This window comes from Pseudochaenichthys georgianus, chromosome 18 (assembly GCF_902827115.2).
Source record: "Pseudochaenichthys georgianus chromosome 18, fPseGeo1.2, whole genome shotgun sequence".
In the NCBI taxonomy this organism is placed as follows: domain Eukaryota; kingdom Metazoa; phylum Chordata; class Actinopteri; order Perciformes; family Channichthyidae; genus Pseudochaenichthys; species Pseudochaenichthys georgianus.
The window spans coordinates 22751465-22777663 of record NC_047520.1 but is presented as its reverse complement, the minus strand read 5'-3'; the positions used below and the strand labels follow the sequence as shown (position 1 = coordinate 22777663).

At 43.0% G+C, this 26199-nt stretch overlaps 1 protein-coding gene across 2 annotated transcripts in view; it reads right to left on the bottom strand.

The window, feature by feature from the left end:
- rap1gds1 (RAP1, GTP-GDP dissociation stimulator 1) overlaps positions 1 to 22288 on the bottom strand; it is a 36235-nt gene extending 13947 nt beyond the window's left edge. The window contains exons 1-7 of one of the 2 annotated variants that reach the window (XM_034105939.2): positions 21941 to 22288; positions 20073 to 20180; positions 19389 to 19511; positions 17166 to 17291; positions 9030 to 9176; positions 6321 to 6449; positions 4668 to 4793 (exon numbers count right to left, since the gene is read on the bottom strand). In XM_034105939.2, coding sequence (XP_033961830.1) covers positions 4668 to 4793; positions 6321 to 6449; positions 9030 to 9176; positions 17166 to 17291; positions 19389 to 19511; positions 20073 to 20180; positions 21941 to 21944 — 763 coding nt within the window. In that variant the 5' untranslated portion in view covers positions 21945 to 22288. The remainder of the gene's footprint in view (positions 1 to 4667; positions 4794 to 6320; positions 6450 to 9029; positions 9177 to 17165; positions 17292 to 19388; positions 19512 to 20072; positions 20181 to 21940) is intronic. The other variant, XM_034105940.2, reaches the window with a different exon arrangement.
- Between the last annotated feature and the right edge of the window lie 3911 nt (positions 22289 to 26199).

Genomic DNA, 26199 nt, shown 5'->3' with positions numbered 1-26199 from the left:
GAACATTCTTCCTGAAGGAGTCACACTGTCATGGCCAGCCGACACACAGCGAAGCACAGGCTACAAAGCTTATCGCACTAAATAGGATTCACGTCGAGAGCAAATGCTCGTTTGAAAGAATTTAGGATCCTAAAGTTCATTCCATCTCACCTGAGGCACTTCGCAGATAAACTGGTGCAGGTATGTTGCGCACTAGTGAACTTCCAACGTCCTCTCATAAAAGAGGTGGCAGAAAAATAGTGTCTTTTCACATGTAAACACATATGTTTCATACACATCTTTTCAACTCTGTAAGCCCCCCCCCCCCCCCTCTCAATCAACTTCCTCTTGACTGACTACAAGAAAGACCTTCAAAGGGGAACCACAACATCCTGAAGCTGAGTTTTCTCTAAAAACAATATTTGATTTTAACAGCAGTGCTCTCTGAACTCAGAACAAGTCAATTAATGCCTTTTTGTTTTTCTGTCTTTTTCAGAAAATAACCACAACAGTGACAACGGTGATTATTCCGGCAGTGCCAGCTTTGGACGCATGTGGGCCTGGAACAAGTCCTCAAGAGCCAACAGGTTAGGCTGCCAATTGTCATCTCGGGCTATCGGAATGATGACACTGTCTTTCGTAGTCCAGACCACAAAGTAGCAAGTCTCTCTTGCAGTGAGGTGAAGCTGACCTTGCGCTTGGTGCCAGTAAGGATGCTCCTCACGCAGGCTGAATGTGTCTCCCTCCTTACTGACACAGAAGCCCTTGATTTGCAATGCTTCACTAATTGTCATGTCCCTGGCTCCGTAGGGACACTTTACCTCCAGCACAGCGGGAGACCCTACCAGACCATCTGGAGATGCCCCCAACACTCCTGATTGGGAGAGCCACAAACCTGACTCATGGACCTGCATCTGGGATGCAGTGGTGAATGCCCTGACGCCCTCACATTCATTCATAGTCCCCCACTGTACAGACAAACACCATCAAGGGCCTGTTGTTGCCCTAGCACCCTGGCACTAAGGGCAGCAGTCACACGCTTTGACCTCAGGACAGCTCCAAAGCTGCTGGCAGTCAACCTTCCTTTCCTGAACAAATGCCAGTTTGGGTTGGTTCGCTGACCAGTGGCAGCCACCTGAATTGCCCTCTGTTGCTCCTCAGACAATGCCATGCTTGCCACAATTGCCTCAGGTCCCTGATGCCCAACAGGTTTGAGAATTTCAGGAACAGTAAGTGTTTCCAAGCTGTAGTGTTCCTCTTCTGGCTCGGGGGAGAGAAGCCAAGACATTCCTGAGAACCTGCCCTCGAGTCTGTCCCTCAGCCAGTCACGATCTTCGGAGGTGGGCTCTCTTGTCAGCGGGTTGAGTGAGTTATTGGTTGGAGACGTGTAGCTGCCTTTGGCTTCTTCCACTGACGGGGTGTCACGTCAGTGCAGCTGAAAGTGTGGATGGCAAAGATGGCTAATGCAGCCGCATGACTGCATTTCCATTCTCCACGTGGGCATTCACATTTTGTGGAGAGAATTCCCTCTTCTCCTGTAGATACCTGTGGTGCTGGGATTGTTTTATTATTTAAAATATATTTACATTTGTAATGCCTTCCCAATTATCCCTTTAATTGTGTATAGCCTACTGTATGTTTATTTCATAGATATTTCTGTGTTTTCTGGTGTGTAATATTTGTAATAAAGAGTTCATGTGACACATAAAATGGATTTGTTGATGGGAATTAATGTCACTAATGTGAATAAATTAACTCTAGGTTAACGGTACTCTTGCTATCACTACTCTATGTCCCTCATGCTAGCCCTGACAACACCGGTAAGCACACCTTCATCGAGGCTGCACTGTTGTACGTGTACTGACTTGTAGTGGTTCTCTCCTCTATCTACACTCTTCTTGTCATCTTTGTAAAACGATATCAGACTGGTCATTGACACAGCCATGAATTCTAGTGAAATTCAGTGTGGCTAAAATGAAAAGCTTTGTTAAAATATGCAAGCGCGCGAAAGTCAGTTGAAACGATCTAAAGTTGGCGTGACGTTGAAGTTGTGCGACCCAGCTGCTGTACTTTTTTGTAGTTCGTTTAGAGCATAACGTTAGCATTTTCCTTCTGGCGACTAGATGTATGATTAAAAAATTATAAAAGTAGGATAGACATGTGGATATTATCCGGCTGAACAAAACGTGATCCGTCTCTTAAATGTGTGTCAACCACAGACCTTATTTCGAGCTATTTTCCAAAATCCTATGGAGAAATTGCATTGGTTTTTCACGAAGGAACCGGAAGGAGTTTACTTCCGGGTTTTAGGACGCGTCACTGCGGTTCTCTATTACACAGCTTCTTACTACCAAACTCACCACACACATCAATAGTCTCCTGTGTGTCATACTACAGCAGAGAGTTTGGAAGAATATGCTTTTGAATAATTTTGGGGAATATTTATAATGTAAAATCTTCAATAAATATGGCATCATCTTCAATAACTTTACTATTATACAGTATATTTCTACCAAACTCACTATTTGCATTGTTGTTGTTAGCATCTGGTTAGCTTAACGGATATTAAAAGCCGTTTCTAAAACAAGGAGAGGGAGAGCTCTGTCCTGTCAGACTGAGAGGTAACTACAGCTCAGTGAGGTAAGGGACTCTCTGTCTAGTTATCTCAGTGGGTCTCAAACGGTTTGGTCACCATTTATGAGAATAAATGAAAAACAGTTATGAAATACTATATGACTATAAAACAAGAATAGAGTTTAAAAGGTGAGTGATTTGTAAAATATCCATAAAGAAAAAGAAAATCTGTTTACAGTTCTCTTTCATATGGGTGCTGAGAGATGCATCCATACGTTTATTTTGCTCTCAAAGTGCACCAGGTTGATGCTTTTAACTTCAATATTGTAAAAAAAAAAATCTTTCCGGGGGAGCATGCCCTCGGACCCCCCTAGATGAGGTGAGGACCCCTCCCCACTTGTAAAATAGCAATTTACCTCTGCTTACACCTATATGCCATTTTATATGCTGTGAGCTGATTATCAAGCCTTCATTGTAAGAGTCGCGGGTACACTGTAAGTATTCCACTGTAGCGCCCGGTACATTAATGGGAAACCCTAGTTTGTACATGTTCAATACATTTGTAACACTGTACACATGAACGTTTCTTTTTTCGGTTCACCAAAAAAAAATCTCACTCCAAGCTGAACTCAAATGTTGGCAGCCCTGGACTTGTAATGCAGACTAAGAAAAATAATCTGAAGATGTAATGATTGCAAGTTAACAGTTCTAAAATAGTATAGAAAAAACCCCATCAATAGGCACTTTCACACCAAGTACTTTGCAGTTCATCAGAACTCTTTAGTTCTGATGAACTGAAGAGAAGATCACGTTCACACCGGAATAAGTCACTGAGGGAGGATTAGGCAAATGAAGCCGCTGACGTCACTTCTTCTTCTTTGGATTTACTGGCAGGCCGCAAACAACTTCACGGCGTATACTGCCGCCCGAAGTCCCCGGCCGGAAGTCTCCGGAGTTGGGGATTGGCCTTCCGAGTAAATCGCCGACACCTCCTCATCTCCATCGCTCCCATTTTTCTTTTGTGTTGCCATAAATTAGTCTCTCTGCGTTGGTGCGCGGGGCTAATGCTAATGCTAATAATGCCAGCAAATACAATGGCGGCTTCACAAACCTTTCCGAGTTTTACGGGGCCTGGTTTGCAATCCGGCCAGCCAATCAGAAATGGGAACCTTTTTCTTCCATGAAAGTACCTGCTCTCTAGCAGGGACAAAAAAAGGGGTGAAAAGGTTCTCATGAACTAAGTTCTGGATTTTTTTGGTGTGAACACAACATTTCAAGAACTATCGGAACTATACTGGGAAAAGTACTCCGGTGTGAAAGCGCCTATAGTCTGCTTTTTTACAGTTTGCAGTTGTTAGGAAATTATTTTAGGACAATGTGTGAAAACCTAAACAATTGAGCACTAAAAAGTCAAGACAACAATCTAGAAATTGTCACTGTTAGATTTCTTTATCTGTATCTGACAGGATGCAGAGCGGCGGAATGAAACAGATGGAGAGAGAGCTTTCTCTAGAGTGGAGTTAAGTAGGACGTTGTCCTGGAGACTGACAGTGTGGGAGCACCCAGTGTGCCTGGAATGGTGATAACAACAGCAAGTAAGGCACACACACACACACACACACACACACACACACACACACACACACACACACACACACACACACACACACACACACACACACACACACACACACACACACACACACACACACACACACACACACACACACACACACACACACACACACACACACACACACACACACACACACACACACACACACACACACACACACACACACACACACACACACACACACACACACACACACACACACACACACACACACACACACACACACACACACACACAGCTGAGCCAATGCAGGAGCTGCCTGCCATGACTGTGCAGATAGCAGCCATCCCGGAAAGCATGACTCACACTGAGGGGATAATTTACTGAGGAGTAGGCGGACATGATTTTAATCTAAACGCTAGAGAGAGCACCGCAGTCCCTCTATTGTATGTCTTAATCTCTTCCCTTCACCGTACAGTGGATACGCCATTCGGTAAGACTTAATAATGAAAAAGAGATCAAAGAAAAATCCCATTACCGTTTTCTGCAAGTGGAGCCAGAACTTCAAAAATCATTTCCTTCTTCTCGTGTTCCGTCTGCTTCTGGAACAGACGCACCAGCTCCTCAGCGATATTGGTGGAGGCAAACTGTTCTTTGCTGGAGTCTGAAAACACCAGAGCAGAGTCAGAGGAGGAGAAATCCTTTACGTTCTGTTTTAGTGCATGTAAATGGTCTGCAAACATCCCTGTGTTCCCTCCAGAGGGAGTTTCTCTCCTACAGACTCCCCCCCTGCCTGAAACGTTTCCATGGGACTCCTTTGTTTACTTCTGTAAGATAGTGACATCACTACGTAACACTAACGCTTCTATTGGCTAGCACTCCAACACAATGTACGTGAGGCTAAGGAGCGGGACATCTCTAAGCAGTTGACCAATCACAACAGAGCCAGCCAGCTAACCAATAGGAACAGACTGGGCTCTGGTTTCAGACAGAGGGTGAAAAGAGGTGCTGCAGCACAGGCCGTATGAGAAGAATAAAGAGCTTTAGGCTGCGGCCACACGAGGACGAAAACGGTCGTTTGCGTCACTGTTTAGTGTCATATAGACCGTTCGGCCACACGAGGACGACCGAATACGGCACTAAACGACTGCGGAAACGATAACGGGTCCCAAGGTGGATAGAATGGCATACGCAACGCTCTGGGGGGTCCAACGGCTCCGTGTGTACGCCCTATACGATCATTTTCTGATAATGATGAGGCAATAGCCCCGCCTCTCCCCACCTCTGCTGCTCACCCCGCGTCAAAGTAAACTGCACCCTGAATTCAGATTATTTATCTTTCTCTCGATATGGACCTAAACGCGAGTGAAGTCTAATCTGACAGGACGGAGACACGCAGCTCTGCTCACCTGCAGCTCCTCCCGCTGCAGCAAAACACACACTTCAGTCAGATCATCACCCTTAGCTATTTTAATTACCTCTCAAACTCCCTAAGCTAGTTATAAATATGTTTATTTTTACTGTCGGCCGGGTCACTCATTACTGGATCAGCTGCTGCATGAGACAGACACTGACGCTGTCCGAAGAGAGGGAGGAAAAATAGAGGCTCCGTGTATTTTATTATTATATTATATAGATTCGTTATTCATTTGTTTTAAAGCTCAATAAATAACAAAGAAGACCTTTGACCGGCACTTTTATCATTGTGTCCGGAAGATTTAAACTTTAATACACGTTTGACTGGCGAAAAACTCTGCCCGGTTCCCTCGGTCTCCACCGCGGAGAATAAACAGAAGGGCAACCATGCTTCTTCGCTGCTTTTGTGGAGGAAGTTACAGCGCCACCTACAGGCTCCTGCATATGTACTGCAGCTTCTCCAGCGGTTGGAGCTAAACGGAGCGGTCTCGTTGGACAGACACTATCCGAATAACTATAGCGTGTGGACGGAAGCTTGTTTGTGATTGCGTTTGCGTTAATCCTATGCGTTTAGCCGTTTTCGTCCTCGTGTGGCCGCAGCCTTAGAACATTAAAGCATGGAGACATGTTCCAGAAGAGATACCAAATACATTCTGAAACCTGAAAATGAGCATAAAAAGGGCCTCTTTATAAATGTGTGGATTCTGGCAGTCGTTATATTTAAAGACATTAATTATACTGGATTAAGCTAAAACAGATATTCAGGTATACTCACCAAGCTCGGCCAAATTTCCAAAGGCAATTAGACACATTTCTGTCAGGGCTACGTTGTCGGAGTGGATGCCTAGCAGCTTCACCAGAGTGGGAATCACACCCATATTGATCAGCTGAGCTTGTAAGGAATCTGCAAAAAACAAAGACAGGGAAGACAGGCAGTCGATCCAGTGTTCTAATCGTAATGTGAGATTGCTGAAATGTGATCACCATAATGCCATCTAATTCAATAAATGCTATGAAAAAGAGAAGATAAATCTCTCCCGATTCAATGAGCTTGCTAAAAGTCCTTCAGCCTTTACTTAGTTTGTGGCTTATGGTGGCCTACGTTAGCAAAAATAAAATGTTTCGTAAATGATGCCACTGATTGTGCGGGTCAATCAGGACTATATTCCCCCTTAAAACGTTGAATTTAATTTTCGAATTGAATGCATGTGCCTACATAATATCTGCATTAAATAGTCATTGGGCCACACCCTCTACACATCACGGGGAGTGGAGAAGAAGGGGGAGAGCTCAGGAGAAATGTGAAAAAAGGAAAGATAAGTATTAAAATGTATTTCTTAATTAGAAACCAGGGTGAACAAATCAATGGCGGAGAAAGACACAAGTGGGAGGATGAGCATAAAAACAGGAAGGAACAAGTTGAGTTAAAGTCTCAAGAACAATTCTCAAAAGATCTCATCAGGCCCTTACTTAATTAATGTGAATCAAAACGTATAGTAGCAGGGCAACCTAACCCTTCAGCGGAAGAACAGAATATTTGGAGGCAGGTGGTGAGAAGTCAAAGAAAGTCAAGTTTGTTTGTGTTGATATTCTCTTCTCGTAACTAGCCATTGCAGTACTGAAATTAAGCCAAAACTGTTGCCATTACAGAGTAACTAACGCACACAGACAACTTTATCTTCAAACTTAAAAAAAAAAATTCCCACTTTGAACACAATTGCAATCCTTAAAAAATATTTATATTTCAATCCTAGCACTCCTGTTAATGCATTGCCCTCATTGAAGAACAGTTAAAAGATTCCTGCTTGTAGCGGATGCTGATGATTCAGTGTTTGATTTAGTAAGTGTGAAGTTGTTGTTTCAACATTAGGAAAGTTTTGAGGAGTCAGCTAGAAGCTGGAAGAAGCTGCTGGAAGCTGGAAGAAGCTGCTGGAAGCTGGAAGAAGCTGCTGGAAGCCACAAAACCTCATTCATTCTGTTAGAGCAACCCAACACCAAAGCATCACCCGGACAAATAGAAGCAACCATTGTCCAGTGCCAACAGAAACTTGGCAGGAGATGTGAGTCCGTCAGATCAAATACTTGCTCCTGTATACAAGCCTTGTTGTCACAAAGACAGAAAACTGTAGCATAGTCCAGAAAGAAGATGCATGGATGGAAACAGTACATCCTGTACATTGTAAAGTATGTATATAGAAAGAATCTGGATAGATTATGGAGATAGAAACATATGGAAGAGAAAGCATACTGAAAGTACACCGTAGGATAAACTGCAACCTTTTTGAGCATGGGAACATAAAAGCTTGATCAAATGACTTCACCCTATGTTTTTCTTAAAAAATGTTGGTTATTTTGTTGAAAATCTGGACAATGCTAAAAAGATAAGGCCCGTTTAAGACTAGATTGATTCATTTATTTACATTTTACACAAGTTACCCAACTCCCTACCTGACAGGATAGATCAACTTCTTGTTAAATAAGCCTATTCAGTTATTTATTTTCAGACATTACATCCTGTTGGTGTGGGCAGTACAGACCAGGAGTCAAGATGTAGTTAGCCTAGCTTAGCATCAAGTCTGAAAGGAAGGTTAGCTAGCCTGGCTCTGGTCAAAGTGAATTAAAAGAGATAAACCCACCAACCATTTTGAATTGGATTAACATGTAGTTCCTTATTTGTTTATCAGAAAACAAGAGAAATGTAGAATCTACAGCCATAGAGGCTGTGAGACTTTATTGCCGTATATTTGTGCTAAATGCTAATGTCTACATGCTAAAAAAATTACAAAAATAACATGCCGATATGTGTAGCAGATTACCATTATCGCCACCTTAGTTTAGTGTGCTAGCATCCTTATATTTGCTACATAGCGCCAAAGTATAACCGAATACTGAATTTCATGTCAATCCATCCAAAAGGGATAGCTTTTTAAACCACACATCTTTACCTTAATAACAGCTATAGGAAAAGTCCTCAGAATAAATGATGTGTGAACCCGACCCTGAATATCTGTACACATTTTTTTTGCCAATCATCTTGTAGTCTGCTGCTGGGCCAAATGTCAGAGTGTGAGTGTCAATAACTGTTGACATATTTTCATCTGGATCACCCTGAGGGACGAGAATGGTTTCTCGAGCCATTTGCTAGTAGGGCTTAAAAGCAGGGACAGGAACCTGCTAATGAATATGCTCTACCTGCAGGGTCTACAGAACGTCTACAACAACGCAGAAACTGTACTGCTTCTATGAAAACTGACTCAGCAAATATGAATAACTGCAGATTACCTCAGATGTGATGTTGGAAAGGCAACAGACAGCATGGTAGAAAGGTCAAGAGAGAGGTCAGTCCAAAAGAGAAAAGCATGTCATGTTCACCCTACTGTCTTGTGACAGAAACAGATGTACCATCGTCTGTGTATAAGAAAGAGAACATCCGCTGATTAGTTAGATTAGTTAACAGTTGTTCTTGGGGCACGATGGTCATTACCATTATCATTGCTATAGTTCATCAGCATGCCACAAAAGACAGTCAAGAGCTTCTCATTTTCCGGCTCAGTATTTTGGTAGAGGGATTTAATGTGTTCAGCTACTATCTGAGCCCCTCCTGCCAGGTCAACTGCACTCCTGCCCTCATCTGCAAAACAAAGAGGCCAGGACACAAATCAACCACAAAGGATAAAATAAGTAAATCAAAAGAAACCACAACCTGAAAAACACATATAAAAGCAATGTTAAGTAAGCAGTACAAACATGTAAATTAATGCAAACTAAGGCTATAAAGCAGTCAAAATGTTGAATGAAATATGTGTGAAAGAAATCATTATAACCACAACTACATATCAAAATGCAAATCCCAGGTTTGGATTCAGAGAGACTTGTAGCCCAAATGATCAAATAATTAGGATTCCATTTTTGTTATGCCACAGTTGGCATTGGTGGTCATATTTCTTCCCTTTTATTCAATCATGTATGTGTTGCAACTGAATCAAAATATCCTTTCATAGTTTACTAGATATTTTGTTGCAACCAAGAACAAAAAAATCCACAAACACAAAATCAAAGTACTCCTTTAAATTAAATAAATAAAACAACAAGCAAGCGAAAACAGGCCATTGACAGCGGAGAGGTTTCGCACAATCAAGCTTGTGTGTGCCGTGTCCATTTCCAGGACGCTCTCCTTTGAAGGCCAGTACACTTTACCTTTGATATCCATTACAAATGCCTTTTGTTTCTCTTTCATTTCTTTCTTCAGGAATAAAGCACATGCACAGTAAAGACGATTGTCTCTCCGTGAGGGCTGTGTTTGGTAGAATAGCTGTCCAAGGAAGAGTGTCACTTTTCAGCCGTCTCAGTTTCACGGCTACTTTCCTTTGTAGCAGCACAATCAGCAATATTGATTAGTGCGTATTATGTTCTGTTTCTGTTCCATTCACATGGAGCTGCTGCTGATGCTGACTTGTGGTCCATGTAAGGGCAGTTTAAGGATTTCATTGTGAAATACAAAACAAATACTTAAGTGAATTGGAGAAGTTAAGAATCAACCCTTCAGCAGCATTGGTTAGGCTAAGACTCACAGGATTCTAATTTAGCACAACATATCTACGCACATCTTCTTTCCCCAGGTTCAGTCTTGCTGTCTTTATCAACCTGTGAACTCTGGGGTCAAACTATTAGAAGGCAAAGCATTTCGGAAGAAGGTCACACCTTCAAGTCTGAGGAAATGGTACTCCGATAACTCCCAAATTGATGCCCCAATTAAAGTATTTCAAGTATCTGGGGGTCATGTGGAGGCAGGATGAAACATGAAAAGGACAGGATGATCTGTGCTGGTTCTGGACCAGCTGGGTAACAGTGATCCAAGGCTGGGGGAAAGAACTAGATTGGCTTCACCAATGGTCGTTGGGTTGCGTACTGCAATTTGAACAGTACTCCCAGCCCAGCCCTCTTAATGTGCGAGAAAGTGTATGTTGTCCACTGTACGAAACACATGGACATTCTTTACATCCAAACAGCAAAGGAATGAAAAAGATATCCTGGAGGGAGAATGGAGAGGTCTGATGGAAGTCTCAGACATCTAAAGAAGCTCGGAGAAGAACCGGTGGTCCTTTAAATTGAAAGGGTTGAGTCCCATACTGTCCACATCTGCAGAGCAATGCGCTCTCACAGATGTGCATGTGCATTAACCGATCCAAACGTCATGTGACACTGTTTGCCTGGAGTGGCCTTGATAGGGTTCAGGCATTTAAATAAACCCTGACCTTCAGTATCTTTACACTAATGATAACATGACATTATAGATCCATAATTCCACAAGGATTATTTTTCTTTTGATATTTTTTGGTTTCATCAAATGTTAAAGGTGGGGTCGGTAAGTTTGAGAAACCGGCTCGAGATACACTTGTTATATTCCATGGAATGCTCTTAACATCCCGATAGCAATGAATACATTAAGTGCTTTGACAAAACATCCATAAAAAAACGTTATCTCTGGAAGCCGTAGTGCTGTAAAAAGCACGACCAATCATCTGAGCCGGCCCGGCTAAAGTAACGGGATGTCCTACCTGCCTGTCAGCCTCCATCTGTGCACAAACTGATCTCGTGCCCTCATTGGTCATGTGTGTGTGCGTGTTGGAGGAGGGGCTCTGTAAGGAAGTCTGAAGGAAGTGGCAGACTCTTTCCGGCTGTGTATTTTCAAATTCTAGCGCACTCCCCTTTAATGTGTGTATATGCATATAATGTAGGGTCTATAAATACTTTTTATATGTACTGTACTGTGAGACCCTGAGGGGTAACAACTCTTCCTACTCCGCAGTGACCGTGTGTCACGAGTGCATTTTAAAGACAGAACTACATTTGAACCTATTTTCATCACGTTATTCCATAAGATTGTGTTTTATATATTTAACATACGCAAATGTGGCAAAGTCTCCCACATCATGGCGTGTGTTTCTTAGGGAGCCAGCAGCTGCTTTGCCACACTCTCCCAGTGTGTCTATCATAAAACCCTGCCAGATTACTGAGACCCCCCTCCACTCAAACAAATGTCACATCCCACCAGATTCCAAAGATCCCCAGCTTTTCAACAGGAGAGTAAGTATGCTCCACATCTGACAGCTGTGAATGAAGCCTCTAAAGCCGACACCTTTAACACCACTGCTCCTGCCTGAGGTCAACACTCAAATACTCCGCCGATACATTCCCTAATGACTTTTATTAGAGCAGGATCTCAAAAGGTGCCACATGTAGCATTTTCATGTTACTATTAACTGAGAAACCTCAGTTTATAGTTTACTCATCACCAAACAAATATGCTAAAGGTTCCGTTTTAACACCTGGTTCTCAAAATCAAGACTACATTTCTGTATAGACCCTTCCTTTAGTCCAGTGCTTCTCAAAGTGTGGTCCGCGGACCACTGGTGTTCCGTGAGAATATTGGTAAAATTTCACATTTGAAATAAATAAATACATTTAAGTTTTCTGCACTCTCGCGGGAATATCTCCGCAATGGAGCGAGCTTAAGTTTGACTTTCCATTGCATGATACAGCCCAGCGCAACACCTTCGTCACACATGTTGCCACTTGTTTGTACCTTGTTCAGGCGATTTGTAATCTGTTCTAGAAAAATAATGTGTTTTTTTTAGATTTCAAGAAGCGCATAAAACAAACAATGGATGTCTTTTATGAACATTACCCATGCTGGAAGTAGATTTAAATGATTTAGGAGTCAGATAGAGATTATTGTCTAACATGTGGAAATGGCTTAGACCTCAGAGATAAACTTGGGCCTGCGACCATAGTTTTACTGTATTTTGTTTTGAAAATCCACAGCGGAGGTTTGTGTCGTACTACATGCGGTGTATTTTGCATATCTCTCAGTAGCCAACGATCTGAGAGTCTGTTGGCTCAGACAAACTCCGTAATAAATGTAGTCTACATTTCATTTCAAGAGGTGTAAAACCTGTGAGCATTTTAAATCGCATTTGAACTCAACGAGGCGATATAGAGAAGGTTAAGCTGTCATTATTAGGCTGTCATTTGTTATATACTATTGAAGTGGTAAGCAGGCCTATTGTTTTGGGATGTTTGTGGAGTTAGGTGGTCCATGAATGTTTTTGTATTGGTTAAGTGGTCCTTGGTATGAACAAGTCTGAGAAACACTGCTTTAGTCCAATTGCAAACAAACAATAACCAACTGTATGTTCACTGCATATACATGGAAGCCTTTTGGTTGCAAATGAGTTACTTGAAGAATGGGGTGTTAGATCTGTCATTGAACACAATGCAGCCGCACCTCCTGGTGGAGAGCCTATTATGTCATCTTAAACTGCCCGATCAACTTGTTTTATGGATTTTAAACTTTCTAACAAATAGAGAGCAGAAGGTGTCTGTAAATGGACGCCTCTGACTCTGTCATCACTTCCACGGGCTCGCCTCAAGGATGCGTTCTTTCGCCCCTACTTTTTATAATGTACACTGATAAATGCAGGCGCATGCAAGACAACAGCTACCTGGTTCCACTCTCTGAAGACACCGCCCTCTTGTCCCTCCTTAGCGGCTCAGAATCAGGAGGGTGCTCTTGCCGATTTCATTTCCTGGTGCGACGACAGTTTTCTGGATTTAAATGTCTCTAAAACCCAGGAACTGATCATTGATTGACGTCACAAGGATGTTCCTAAGGAGTGCATCATACACAATGACAAGGTAGAAATTGTCACATCATACTTGGGCACCATTTTCGATGACCACCTCAAATTTGATGTGAATACTGAGTGTATTGTGAAGCGGGGTCAACAGAGAATGCACCTTCTTCGCAAACTGAACTCTTTCTCTGTCAGGCCTTTCATTCTTTGTCGTTTTTACCAAGCATTCATTGAGAGCCTTATTTGTTTTTCTTTTATCTGCTGGTTCCATAGCCTCACGCTGAAAGACAGGAACAGCCTGAACAGCACGTTAAGACCTGCTCCAAGATCACCGGCGTGCCGTGAAACAGAGACTTAAATCCCTTCTGTAACCAACAGATTCTGCGTAAAGCAGAGAGCATTCTGAACTCTCCAGGTCGTGAACTCTCACATGAATTTCGTCTGTTGCCACATCAGGGCGTAGATATGCTCTACCTGATCAAAGGACTAATCGCTTTTCTAAATCATTCATCCCTTCTGCACTCAAACTTTTAAATTCTTGAAAAGGCTTTTAACTTGATTATTTATTTATTTATTATTGTGATGCTTTAAACTATTTATAGTGTAAATTGGAATTATCCACATCTGTGCTCCCGGGTGTATCTGTGTGTTTTCTTCTTGTATGTTCCTGCCTGTGTTCATGACATAAGCTGCTGCTCATAACCAATTGCCCCTTGCGGGATTAATAAAGTTGTCGATTGATTGATGTGCCTGTCTGTGGTATTAGCTGTTACAGGAGTAAAAGGACGAGGGACTGTTGTTTGAAATCAGCTAATCCAAATCCAGATAAAAGTCATGTGTCTGGACGATTCAAACCGAGTTGGAACAGATCTAGCTATTAATTCCACCTTCTCCCTGGGGAATCACCTTCAAAAACAGTATTTCCCAGGTGGCAAAGCTAATGTTAGCTTATCACATTAGCAGTATATATGTTGGTTTATAAGTAAAAAATAAATTGCGGTCAAAAAAGCCAAACTAGGTTTCAACTGGGTAAAAAAAGAACCATCGATCCCGATCCTGCTCAGTGTTTCCTGGTCCCAAATGTTGTTGTGTTTTTAAATCCAAGGGATCCAAGTCTTATTTAAGTCTAGAGGGCTTTTTTTGCTGATAAATTAATATCGACTAATACAGTGGGGCAAAAAAGTATTTAGTCAGCCACCAATTGTGCATGTTCTCCCACTTAAAAAGATGAGAGGCCTGTAATTTTCATCCTAGGTATACCTCAACTATGAGACAATAGGAGAAAAAAAAAATCCAGAAAAACACACAAGTATTTGGTCAATAACAAAAGTTCATCTCAATACTTTGTTATATACCCTTTGTTGGCAATGACAGAGGTCAAACGTGTTCTGTAAGTCTTCACAAGGTGTTCACTGTTGCTGGTACTTTGGCCCATTCCTCCATGCAGATCTCCTCTAGAGCAGTGATGTTTTGGGGCTGTCGCTGGGCAACACGGACTTTCAACTCCCTCCAAAGATTTTCTATGGGGTTGAGATCTGGAGACTGGCTAGGCCACTCCAGGACCTTGAAATGCTTCTTACGAAGCCACTCCTTCGTTGCCCGGGCGGTGTGTTTGGGATCATTGTCATGCTGAAAGACCCAGCCACGTTTCATCTTCAATGCCCTTGCTGATGGAAGGAGGTTGTCACTCAAAATCTCACGATACATGGCCCCATTCATTCCTTTACATGGATCAGTCGTCCTGGTCCCTTTGCAGAAACAGCCCCAAAGCATGATGTTTCCACCCCCATGTTTCACAGTAGGTGTTCTTTGGATGCAACTCAGCATTCTTTCTCCTCCAAACACGTCTAGTTGAGTTTTTACCAAAAAGTTCTATTTTGGTTTCATCTGACCATATGACATCCTCCCAATCCTCTTCTGGATCATCTAAATGCTCTCTAGCAGACTTCAGACGGGCCTGGACATGTACTGGCTTAAGCAGGGGGACACGTCTGGCACTGCAGGATTTGAGTCCCTGGTGGCGTAGTGTGTTACTGATGGTAGCCTGTGTTATTTTGGTCCCAGCTCTCTGCAGGTCATGGACTAGGTCCCCCTGTGTGGGTCTGGGATCTTTGCTCACCGTTCTTGTGATCATTTTGACCCCACGGGGTGAGGTCTTGCGTGGAGCCCCAGATGGAGGGAGATTATCAGTGGTCTGGTATGTCTTCCATTTTCTAATAATTGCTCCCACAGTTGATTTCTTCACACCAAGCTGCTTACCTATTGCAGATGCAGTCTTCCCAGCCTGGTGCAGGTCTACCATTTTGTTTCTGGAGTCCTTTGACAGCTCTCTGGTCTTGGCCATAGTGGAGTTTGGAGTGTGACTGTTTGAGGTTGTGGACAGGTGTCTTTTATGCTGATAACGAGTTAAAAGAGGTGCCATTAATACAGTTAACGAGTGGAGGACAGAGGAGGCTCTTAAAGAAGAAGTTACAGGTCTGTGAGAGCCAGACATCTTGTTTGTTTGTAGGAGACCAAATACTTATTTTACCGAGGAATTTACCAATTAATTCATTAAAAATCCTACAATGTGATTTCCTGGATTCTTTCCCCCCATTCTGTCTCTCATAGTTGAAGTGTACCTAGGATGAACATTACAGGCCTCATCTTTTTAAGTGGGAGAACTTGCACAATTGGTGGCTGACTAAATACTTTTTTGCCCCACTGTATATCACAACAGATTATTTTTAGGATCACAAATCCCAAATTGCCCAGGGCAATACTATATATCGGCCAGTATATAGAAGAAACTACATTTACCGTACTTACAAACATACATAGTATATCAAGCAATGTATTGTATGGAGAGAATTCACTCGCTCAAATAATTACTATTCATATGATGTCTGTATGAGTTGCATGTTATTGCTATTTAATTGTACCCTGTATATTTTCATATGGACACCAGTAATACGGTAGCTATGTTTCCAAATAAACAAACTATTTTCTATAATGTCAATATAATTCAAATCTCTTCCGTACAGACGGCAAGGCAGCACCTCTCTGCCCTGTATGCAAATGCAGTAAAGGGAGTCTGGTTAATAAGAACTCATCAACATGCTATATCCCTGAAACACATGGTTAAACATGAACTCTTTGTGCAATGCAGAATCATCTTTACATCTGATTCTCTGTTAGCCGTGAGAGGGTATGTGGGTGATGAGGGTCTGTGGGTGATGAGGGTCTGTGTGGGTGATGAGGGTCTGTGGGTGATGAGGGTATGTGGGTGATGAGGGGTCTGTGGGTGATGAGGGTCTGTGGGTGATGAGGGTCTGTGTGGGTGATGAGGGTCTGTGGGTGATGAGGGTATGTGGGTGATGAGGGTCTGTGGGTGATGAGGGTCTGTGGGTGATGAGGGTATGTGGGTGATGAGGGTCTGTGGGGTGATGAGGGTCTGTGGGGTGATGAGGGTCTGTGAGGGTGATGAGGGTCTGTGAGGGTGATGAGGGTCTGTGAGGGTGATGAGGGTCTGTGAGGGGTGATGAGGGTCTGTGAGGGTGATGAGGGTCTGTGAGGGTGATGAGGGTCTGTGAGGGTGATGAGGGTGTGAGGGTGATGAGGGTGATGAGGGTTTGTGGGGGGGTGAGGGTCTGTGGGGGGTGAGGGTCTGTGGAGGATGAGGGTCTGTGGGGGGTGAGGGTCTGTGGGTGGTGAGGGTCTGTGGGGGGGTGAGGGTCTGTGGGGGGTGAGGGTCTGTGTGGGGGGTGAGGGTCTGTGGGGGGTGAGGGTCTGTGGGGGGTGAGGGTCTGTGGGGGGATGAGGGTCTGTGGGGGGTGAGGGTCTGTGGGGGGTGAGGGTCTGTGGGGGGTGAGGGTCTGTGGGGGGTGAGGGTCTGTGGGGGGTGAGGGTCTGTGGGGGGTGAGGGTCTGTGGGGGGTGAGGGTCTGTGGGGGGTGAGGGTCTGTGGGGGGTGAGGGTCTGTGGAGAAAGCAGACTCCTACTTACGGCTGTCGTAGCAGATGTTCCCCAGAGCGCGGCCGGTCTGCAGTAACACCTCCTGGTCTGAGGAGGTCAGCAGCTGGATCAGAGGAGGGATGAGGCCGGCCTCCACACAGGGACCCCGCATGAATTCTGAGGGGGGGGGGGGGGGGTCACAGGTCAGAATGTTAAACTTGCTCAAGGGAGTAAATAGTGTCAACATTCTAATTCTTTATAATGCTCAAACTTACCTTTTATACTTGAATGTGTAATAATAACTTGATTTTAAATGTGTAATGCCACTTACTAAATACTGTTTTTATGTTTGTCTCGGTCACATCTCTTTCCTGTAACAATGTTCATCTCCCTCTGAGGGACTTAAAGACAGCGATTCTGAAATGGATCCCGATCACTCCCATGTTTCCTGCAACTGTGATGATGGCGTGTTCATATAGTGATCACATGACTCAAACAATAGAGTGATGCAGGGTTCTTTTAGACCAACCAGGACATTCCCCTCGCCCGGTTCCCTCGATAAAAAGACAATGGCATTTTGGATTACTGCCGAGGATAAACTCTGTGGCAAAAACACTGGTTTATAACACGTTTTGTTCAGAATGATCATTTTCACACTTGAACACCACCTTGTTTTGCATAAATGGAATTGATCAAATTAAAAAGCTAACATTGTGCTTTAAACAAACGCTTCCCTATGATCTGAAGAAGACTCAGAAATCAAACATTTCAAATCAGTAACAAGTTAGTTCATCATCGTTAAAAATGGAACTGTTGAAGGTTTAATGTCACATCTCATTTATATGTGACGTTGAAGCCATATAACTTCAGTCTAACCTTCAGAACTGGCTCTCTGAGATCTACGGCATCCTTGATATTAGACTTTCAATTAGAGTTAAATCACAAAGAGAATAGCTTCTATTATTAAGTGCCTTGATAGTTAGCATGAATGATAGGATGCAAAATAACAGCAGTTCAGGTTGACTCAGTCCCCACATGCTGCGGGTTATTAGGACCGCTACCAATCAACATGTATCATCTACCCGAGCATCCGCACAGTCCCCTCAGATCATCTGTGATGGAGGAATGAGGTGGAAACCACTTGATTCACTGACAACAACAGTCTACTGTTCCCAATGAAGCCAGTCACCATTGTGTCCGCAGTCACCATGCTGTTCTAGGATGCTCATTTGGGAAACCATGCTGAATCATCTGGGTGGAACTGGGGATGGGACACCATTCATCTCTGTGGTGCTGGTTTCAGCCAATTAGTCAGATAGGTGTTTACATGAAGCCTCGCCTGGTTCAGCTTTAAACAATCGTGTTGGTTCAAACTGTCAGACGAAAAGGGACTCGGCCCAGCAGTCCTTGGCTGCTCGCAGACGTTTCCGGAACCAGTGACACATAAATGCCAGCGGGCTGTTGCCAAGCTTGGCAAACTGCAGGGGAGTGATCATTAGCTGCCGTTTGCAAGCTGCTAAAAAACAAACATTCATTATCTTAACCTTTTATCGCCTAAAGTTCTATTTGAGTCTGCTTTTTTCCACTTTAAAAGCTTCTGCCGAGCTTACGCAGAGGGGTTTCTGAAAAGATTTAGCTCTCCCATACTGCGGTTATTCAAGGTGTTAGTCTTTACACGATAACCTCACTAAGCTATGAAATGTAGAGCTGCTACAACTAGCTTAGTCACATGCTGCCGTTTGATTCCTCCAATTTAAAACCATAGACACGTTCTAAAATATCAACCACTAACTTCACTTCCATCAAAACATTCATGAAGAACATGTAAAGCAGAACGGGTGAGGGCAAAAGAAAGGGTGAAATATACTAGCCCAACGTTTGTTTTACAAGGATATGCAGACGAAGAAGCAAAGAAAATAAGGAAACGATATCTAAAATATCCACTTCCAACTGAAGCAAAAGAAGTGTCATTTAAAGTATTTCTCAACTCAAAAAGGTATATAAATAAACCCAATTAATGTGATGTCAATCAAAGCGAGTAAAGTATTTTTAAAAAGGAAAACATTTGAAATGTCTGGCTAATAATTGGATCTGTTAAAGCGAACACTTCATACAAATATCTTAAGGTTAAGCCCTAATTCACTGGATGGAAGAACGAGGACACTTTATTACATGAAGGAAAGAAACGCAAGAATCTTTTCTCATTATTTAACATGTTCATGTTACAGAAAGTCAGGGTGTTCCTGGGTGAGGGGCTTGGGAATGGAACCTCACCGTTTTTGGCCAGCTCAGCTATGAGGTTGGCTACTTTGGGGGTGCAGGAGGACTGGGGGCTCAGCAGGGTGGGGAGCAGGGTCAGAACACCCATCTCCTGGATCTTCACACTGGCCTCTGTGTCTGCAGGAGGACAATTCAGAAAGGGTTAATGCCATTTCAAACTGACCACACACTTTGTTTACAATAGACTAAGGGCCTGTCCACATCGAGACCTTCCCCTGAGCGACAGATTCTTTTTTTAGTTATCTGTGTGCGGACAGCGACACTGCGACTGCTTCAATCTGAAAGTATTTGGACTTATCGGAAAAGCACCAGAGACGTTTGGAGAAAAAGCTTGTGTTTAGTCGTGCTTTACAGACAGAACCAATCGGCCGGGCGGACCATGCTGCCAGTGAGTCAATCAGATCTTCTTCCTCGCTCTACTGCAGTCAGATCGAGCGGTGACAAGCTAAATCATACAAAGTTTTAAAGCAAGCATTTTATGTCAAATAAATACATAGTAGCAAAAAAAGATAGCATCCGAGGGGGCGGTGTTAGTCTGTCATACGACAGTGTAATACATTGTGGAAGTATTGTTGCCATAGAGAAAAGTGTTTTGCTCTGCCAGAGGAAGACGTGGGCACAGGCCCTGAAAGGCGACAGAAGACATTCCAAAAGGTTATTAGGTGGCGCCGTACTCACGGTTGTTGGCGAGTGCTTTCAGCAGGCAGTCCAGACAGCTGTCCACGCTGTCCGTGGCGCTGTCTTTGGACGCCAGCTTCAGCTTCTCCAAAGCGTCACTTAGGTTGTCTGAAAACAGAAACACCTCATGAACACGGGCAGAGAACGCCATGAAAGAACTGGTGTGAAACGTAGCCCCAAAAGTAGAGCCAAATCAACCTGATCGCAGTGTGCAGTGTTTTCTGCACAGCACGCATTTTAAACATCAATATTGCCGTCCATTATGTTACTACTTGTGGGACCACGGGAACAGGATCCACCCCCTGCCACTGACAACAGAACAATGAGTAAAGAGGTGGAAGGATCAAGTATCATCACAGAAATATAAAACATATGGGGGTGTTAGTCATTCCAGACAATGCTTTTGATATTGATATTAATATGCAGGCGGCAGCGGTAGGTTCTTCTCTGCTTCAATAGTATTTATTCATTTTTAGATAAAAAGTTGTCTGTATTTGACCAAAGTTGTTGTTTAGGTACACATGTGTTGGGGCAACTGCGTCGTGCACGTACAAATCTTTCCTTAAATACGTCGTCAGGAGCCATTTTACTTTCTGCAGACGAGCCGTATATAAGTTCAACCTAGTCTTGTTGCGTTTACTCCATGACGAGGACTCACGACATCACTCTGCTCGCTGCCAGCAACCACAGGATCAAAGATTTATAACTGCTGCACATCCATCACATGCGATGAGGTCATCAATCGTGTTCCTCCTATAACCAGTCGAATAACAGATGTTCTATTTCCTCATTACATCATATGGTAGTGACTAAGTGACTGCTCCATACCTCTTCACTTGATTTATACTTTATTTACAGTTTGATGTGCAATACTGGTATTAACCATTCACAGAAACGAAGCTAAATATTAGGTGACAAATGCCTATAAGACTTGCGTCTATAATACAGTGCATGTGTGATATGTCCTCGAGGAGCTGGTTCACTGGCTCTGTTTTGGATGCATTTACTCACAGCCTCCAATCTCAGCTAAACGGGTTTGCTGCTGAACGCACCCTAATAACTCCAGAAGCTGACACTGCACGCCCCACATAGACGCCTTATCAAATGACAACATCAAAAAGCCTGGGATTAGAAATACTTCATAACCTATCAAATAAACCTGGCTCGAGATGCCATTCAGAAATACCACTGTAAATATGGGACATGGTTTACAGATGTGAAAGATGGAGAGATGATATGTGTCAGAGATATACTACACAGGCTTCAAGTATCAACGTCGTGTACTGTCCAGCATCAGTACCCAGAATATGAGGTAACATCACAGAGCAGCGCAGTACACACCGCGGGCTGCTCTCCTATTGCATAACAGCTGTTGAGATGGAGGAGTGCCTTCTTCCACAGCACCACCAGCTCTGCCATTTCAGGGGGTTCATTCATTTAGTAACCAGGCCGTTTCAAGTCGCAGCAGAACTGCGTCGAGGAGGAATGACTGTAAAATGAACACATAACATGTTCCGAGGCTAACGTGGTTAAAGGAAGACAATAATCACTATGAGCGAGGAGTGGATGGAGAAGCTACCCCACCCGAGAGCTGAGCAGACAGGCGCGAGCGCGTACGTGCACACATTTAGCAACAGTCAGCTTTTCACATGACTAATGATGGAGTAAGGAAGAAGAACACTATGAAGGGAAGCACCGTAGTACAGTGACAGTATGGACAGATACACAGCGTGCCCCACAAACTATACGTGTATACTGCGTGTGTTCAAACAACAGACATTTTACGGTTTTGAAGTCGTTGAATGAAATAGACTGTTCTTGTTTGCTAACTCGGCCCAGAGAGCGCTGGCTGCTAGCCGTCTACTCACCCATCTCAGCAGGATGTAGCTCCGGAAAATAACCCGGGGTGTTAGGATCTGCAGGGCAGCTGCAAACCGAGTCGTACTTTCCCGAGGCCCCGTTTCCTCCGTCCCTTGAACCGCCTGGAACTGGTGAAGTGAGCGGGTTAGCTAGCTAGCTAGCTAGCCAGTAAGGTAGCGACAGCAGCCGCTGGGCCGGTCGGGCAGTACCGCTCAGAGGGTGCAGTGTACCGGGGGACTACCAGGTTAACACATCCGACTTCCTCTCATTCCACACCGACAAAAGACCTGCTGGCTGACTCTGCTCCGGACGAATGCCTCAGTCTGTCATGCCAATCAGCTAGGAGGGAGTTGGACTTCCGGTTACAAACTTCAAAATAAAAGTCTTCACGGTGTCATGCCACACATCACCGCTAGATGGCAGCCTAAGACATGTCTGAAAGCTCAGGCCAGATGCTGACCAGGGGCCTCATTTATATAGAAATGTGTATTCATTGGGATAAACCCCCTGAGATGCACCATCTCGTTTTCAAGGGGGTCCCGACAATAGCAACAACTTACAGACATACATAAACAAAAAGACAAAATGCAAAACATGACACACAAGACAAACCACATACAGTCTGTTAAGTACAATTCAAGCAATGCATACAATCATTACAATTTGAGACAGTCGAGCAAATCAGTTTAATCAATATCAGTTTCATTAATAACAAGTACAGACCAGTCGAAAGTGAGATGATAATGCATGTTTAAACATACCCAGTGATGCAAGAGATCTAATAGCAGCAGGTAAAGTATTCCAGTCTGTTGGGGCTTTGAAAATGAACGCTCTTCTGCCAATCAATTTTTTTGCAGAGGGGACAGGGAAATAAATCTGAACAGAATGTCTAACAAAATACTGCTTTACATAAGGGGGATAGTTAAGATAAATGCATTTAAATATCAGCTGAAGCCAATGCGTGTGTCTCCTTACTTTAAAGAAGGCCATTTAAGTTGGTTATACATTGTGCAGTGATGTGTACGAAAAGGACAACCAAGAACAAATCTGCATAGTCTGTTGTAGGCTATGTTGAGTGGCGCGAGATCTGATTTATGTGCATTTTGGACAACATCACAATAGTCCATAATCGGAAGAATAAGTTGAGAAGCAATTCTCTTTTGGACACTGAGCGTAAAACAATTGCGAGAGCGGTGTAAAACACTGATTCCGTAATTGACTTTTTGTATTACATGATTTATATGTAGTTTAAATGAAAGTTTAGAGTCTAGCCATACACCAAGATATTTAAAGCTATCAACTTTATGCAGAGAAGTGCCATCCTTACATGTTATTACTACATTAGGTTTGGATTTGAGCTTCTGCCTGGTACCAAAGACCATGGTATAAGATTTTGTTTTTTTTAAGCAGTAGTTTATTGTGTGATAGCCAGTCCTGTAAGATATTAAAATCCGATGGAAGAGAGATCTGAATTTGTGAATAATCTAATTTGGATGTATATGACAGTGTCATCAGCATAAAGGTGAGTACAACAATTAATGAGACAAGAAGATAAATCATTTATGTAAATAGAGAACAGAAGTGGGCCCAGAGTTGATCCTTGTTGGATCAACAGGTCAGACTGGTTTTCCATTAACAACTACACATTGCTTTCTACTGTGAAGGTACGAGTTAAACCATAACACTGTATTATAGAAAGGCCAATGCCGTGAAGTTTATCCAAGAGCAGATATCGATCAACGAAATCAAAGGCTTTTGTCAAGTCAATAAAAATGGTACCTGTGAGTTCACCATCATCTGCAGCATTAGTCATTCATAAATGTAAGTAGGGCAGTTGTTGTGGAGTGATTAGGCCTGAAGCCAGATTGAACCGGAGATAAAATATTATAAGTATTGAGATAATGTGACAGTTGATTATAAATTATTTTCTCCAAAACTTTGGAAATAGAACAGATTATAGAGATTGGTCTATAATTATTTGTATCAAGTAAATCGCCACCTTCATTCAGTAGAATGATGCGTGCACATTTCCAAATAGTCGGCAACTCACAGGTGAAAGACAGGTTGAACAAATCAGCAAGTGGGAACATTGAGAATACGGGACGCCAATTTTATGAACCTGTTTTCTATACCATCGAGTCCTGTACTGCCATCCACTTTTAATTCAGTGATAGCATTATGAACTTCGTGTGGTAGAATCTTCTTAAAAGAAAAAGAACTGTTGCAGTATGAGTTACTATTAGAAATACCAGTCGTCAACTAGGAGTCAGATAGTAGTGTGGAACATACATTAGCGAAATGCTGATTAAATATTTGGGCAATGGATAATGGGTCATGAATTATTGTATCAGCAGCAGTTTTTATTTTATTAATAGAATGTTTACCTGATTTATTTAAAATAGATTTAATTTTAGTCCAAAATTGCTAATATAAAGGGATATATGCTCAAAAAATGGCGTACGCCAGTTTCTACGCAATGTTTGCGATTTATAAATACTAACTTGACGGGAAAAACGTGCGGTCCTCCACGCAAACTCTAACCCATGCGTACGCACTAAGCACACAAACGGGAGAGACGAGAAACTGCGACCCCGTTGGCAGAAGGAAGAATGGAGAGAAATATGTGGAAATAATACCATAAATAAAACGTTACCTCTCATTTATCAGATATGAAGAATTCATTTTCAAACATTGATTAAAGCCAATCTTAAAATGATTTAACAAACGCCTGCTTGAGACTCCTCAGGGCACACAAACACATAACTTGGAGAAATAAATACGGATATGTTATTTAAAACCACCTCGAATATGTTTTTTGTTATGAAAATGTTTTCTCATAAATGATGCGGTAAGCAGGAGGACAGAATTACGTCTAAACTGACGCCGTGTTGCATTTCTATAGGTTGTAGATACGAGTATGGTTTTATATACTATCACGTTTAATCGTGTTTTATGCCGTTCGCCAAGACTTGACAAGTCGCTCGTAAAACACAGGAGGTATGGAAGCTAAGAACACCATGTGTGGTCAATTGTACAGCTAATATAACACAACACATTGGTTGTATTTCCTCTAACTGGTGGATATAGAGTTGCTGATCAAATGCTGGAACACAAACCACCAAATACAAAACAATAATTCAGATCTAGTCGTCATGACTCCAGGAGGGATTCCTCGATCATTTCTTAGAGTTTTCTCATCAAGGGGGGGTCTCCTGTCCACTGTACAAACACACTGCCTGAGGAAGGTTAGGCTATGTAAATCAATCAATGTTTATTTATAGCCCAATATCACAAATGTTACATTTTTCTCAGTGGTCTTCACAGTTTGTACAGAATATCAGTATGACAATACGACACCCTCTGTCCTTAGACCCTCTGTCCTTAGACCCTCACATCGTACAAGGAAAAGCTTCCGGAGAAAACCCTCAGTTTAAAGGGAACATGGGAGAAACCTCAGGGAGAGCAGCAGAGGAGGGATCCCTCTCCCAGGACGGACAGACGTGCAATAGATGCCGTGTGTAAATTGAAAAGATAATACATTTGCAACATAGGTAGTCCAAATGTTTGGAAATGCATGTGTGTATAATAGGAAGATGAATCCACGAGGATATCCATCAGGACCGATGATCCAGGACCACAGCCACGACTCAAGATCCAGCGCTCGCGATCCAGGACACAGGACCGCAGGATCATCCATGACTCCGGATCCCGGCGTATATAGACACCAAAAAGAAAGAAAGTGGGGAAGCTGGGTTAATCGGAACATGAGAGTACACAGGTATAGACAGAGAGAAGGAAGAAGGAAGATGTCCCCCGACAAACTAAGCCTATATCAGCAAAACTAGGGGCTGAATCTAATCAGCCCTAACTATAAGCTTTATCAAAAGGAAGGTCTTAAGCGCACTCTTAAAAACGGATAGGGTGTCTGCCGCCCGAACACAAACTGGAAGCTGATTCCACAAATGTGGAGCTTGATAAGAAAAGGCTCTGGCTCCCATTGTACTTTTAGAGACTCTAGGAACAACCAACAACCCTGCATTCTTGGAACGCAATGCCCTAGTAGGCAGTAGGGTATAATGAGTTCTTTAAGGTAAGATGGCGCCTGCCCATTAAGGGCTTTGTAGGCGAGAAGAAGAATTTTAAATGCTATCCTGTGTTCTATAGGGAGCCAGTGTAAGGCAGCCAGAACAGGAGTAATGTGGTCCCTTTTCCTAACTCTGGTTAGTACACGAGCTGCAGCATTTTGAATCAGCTGAAGCGACTTGAT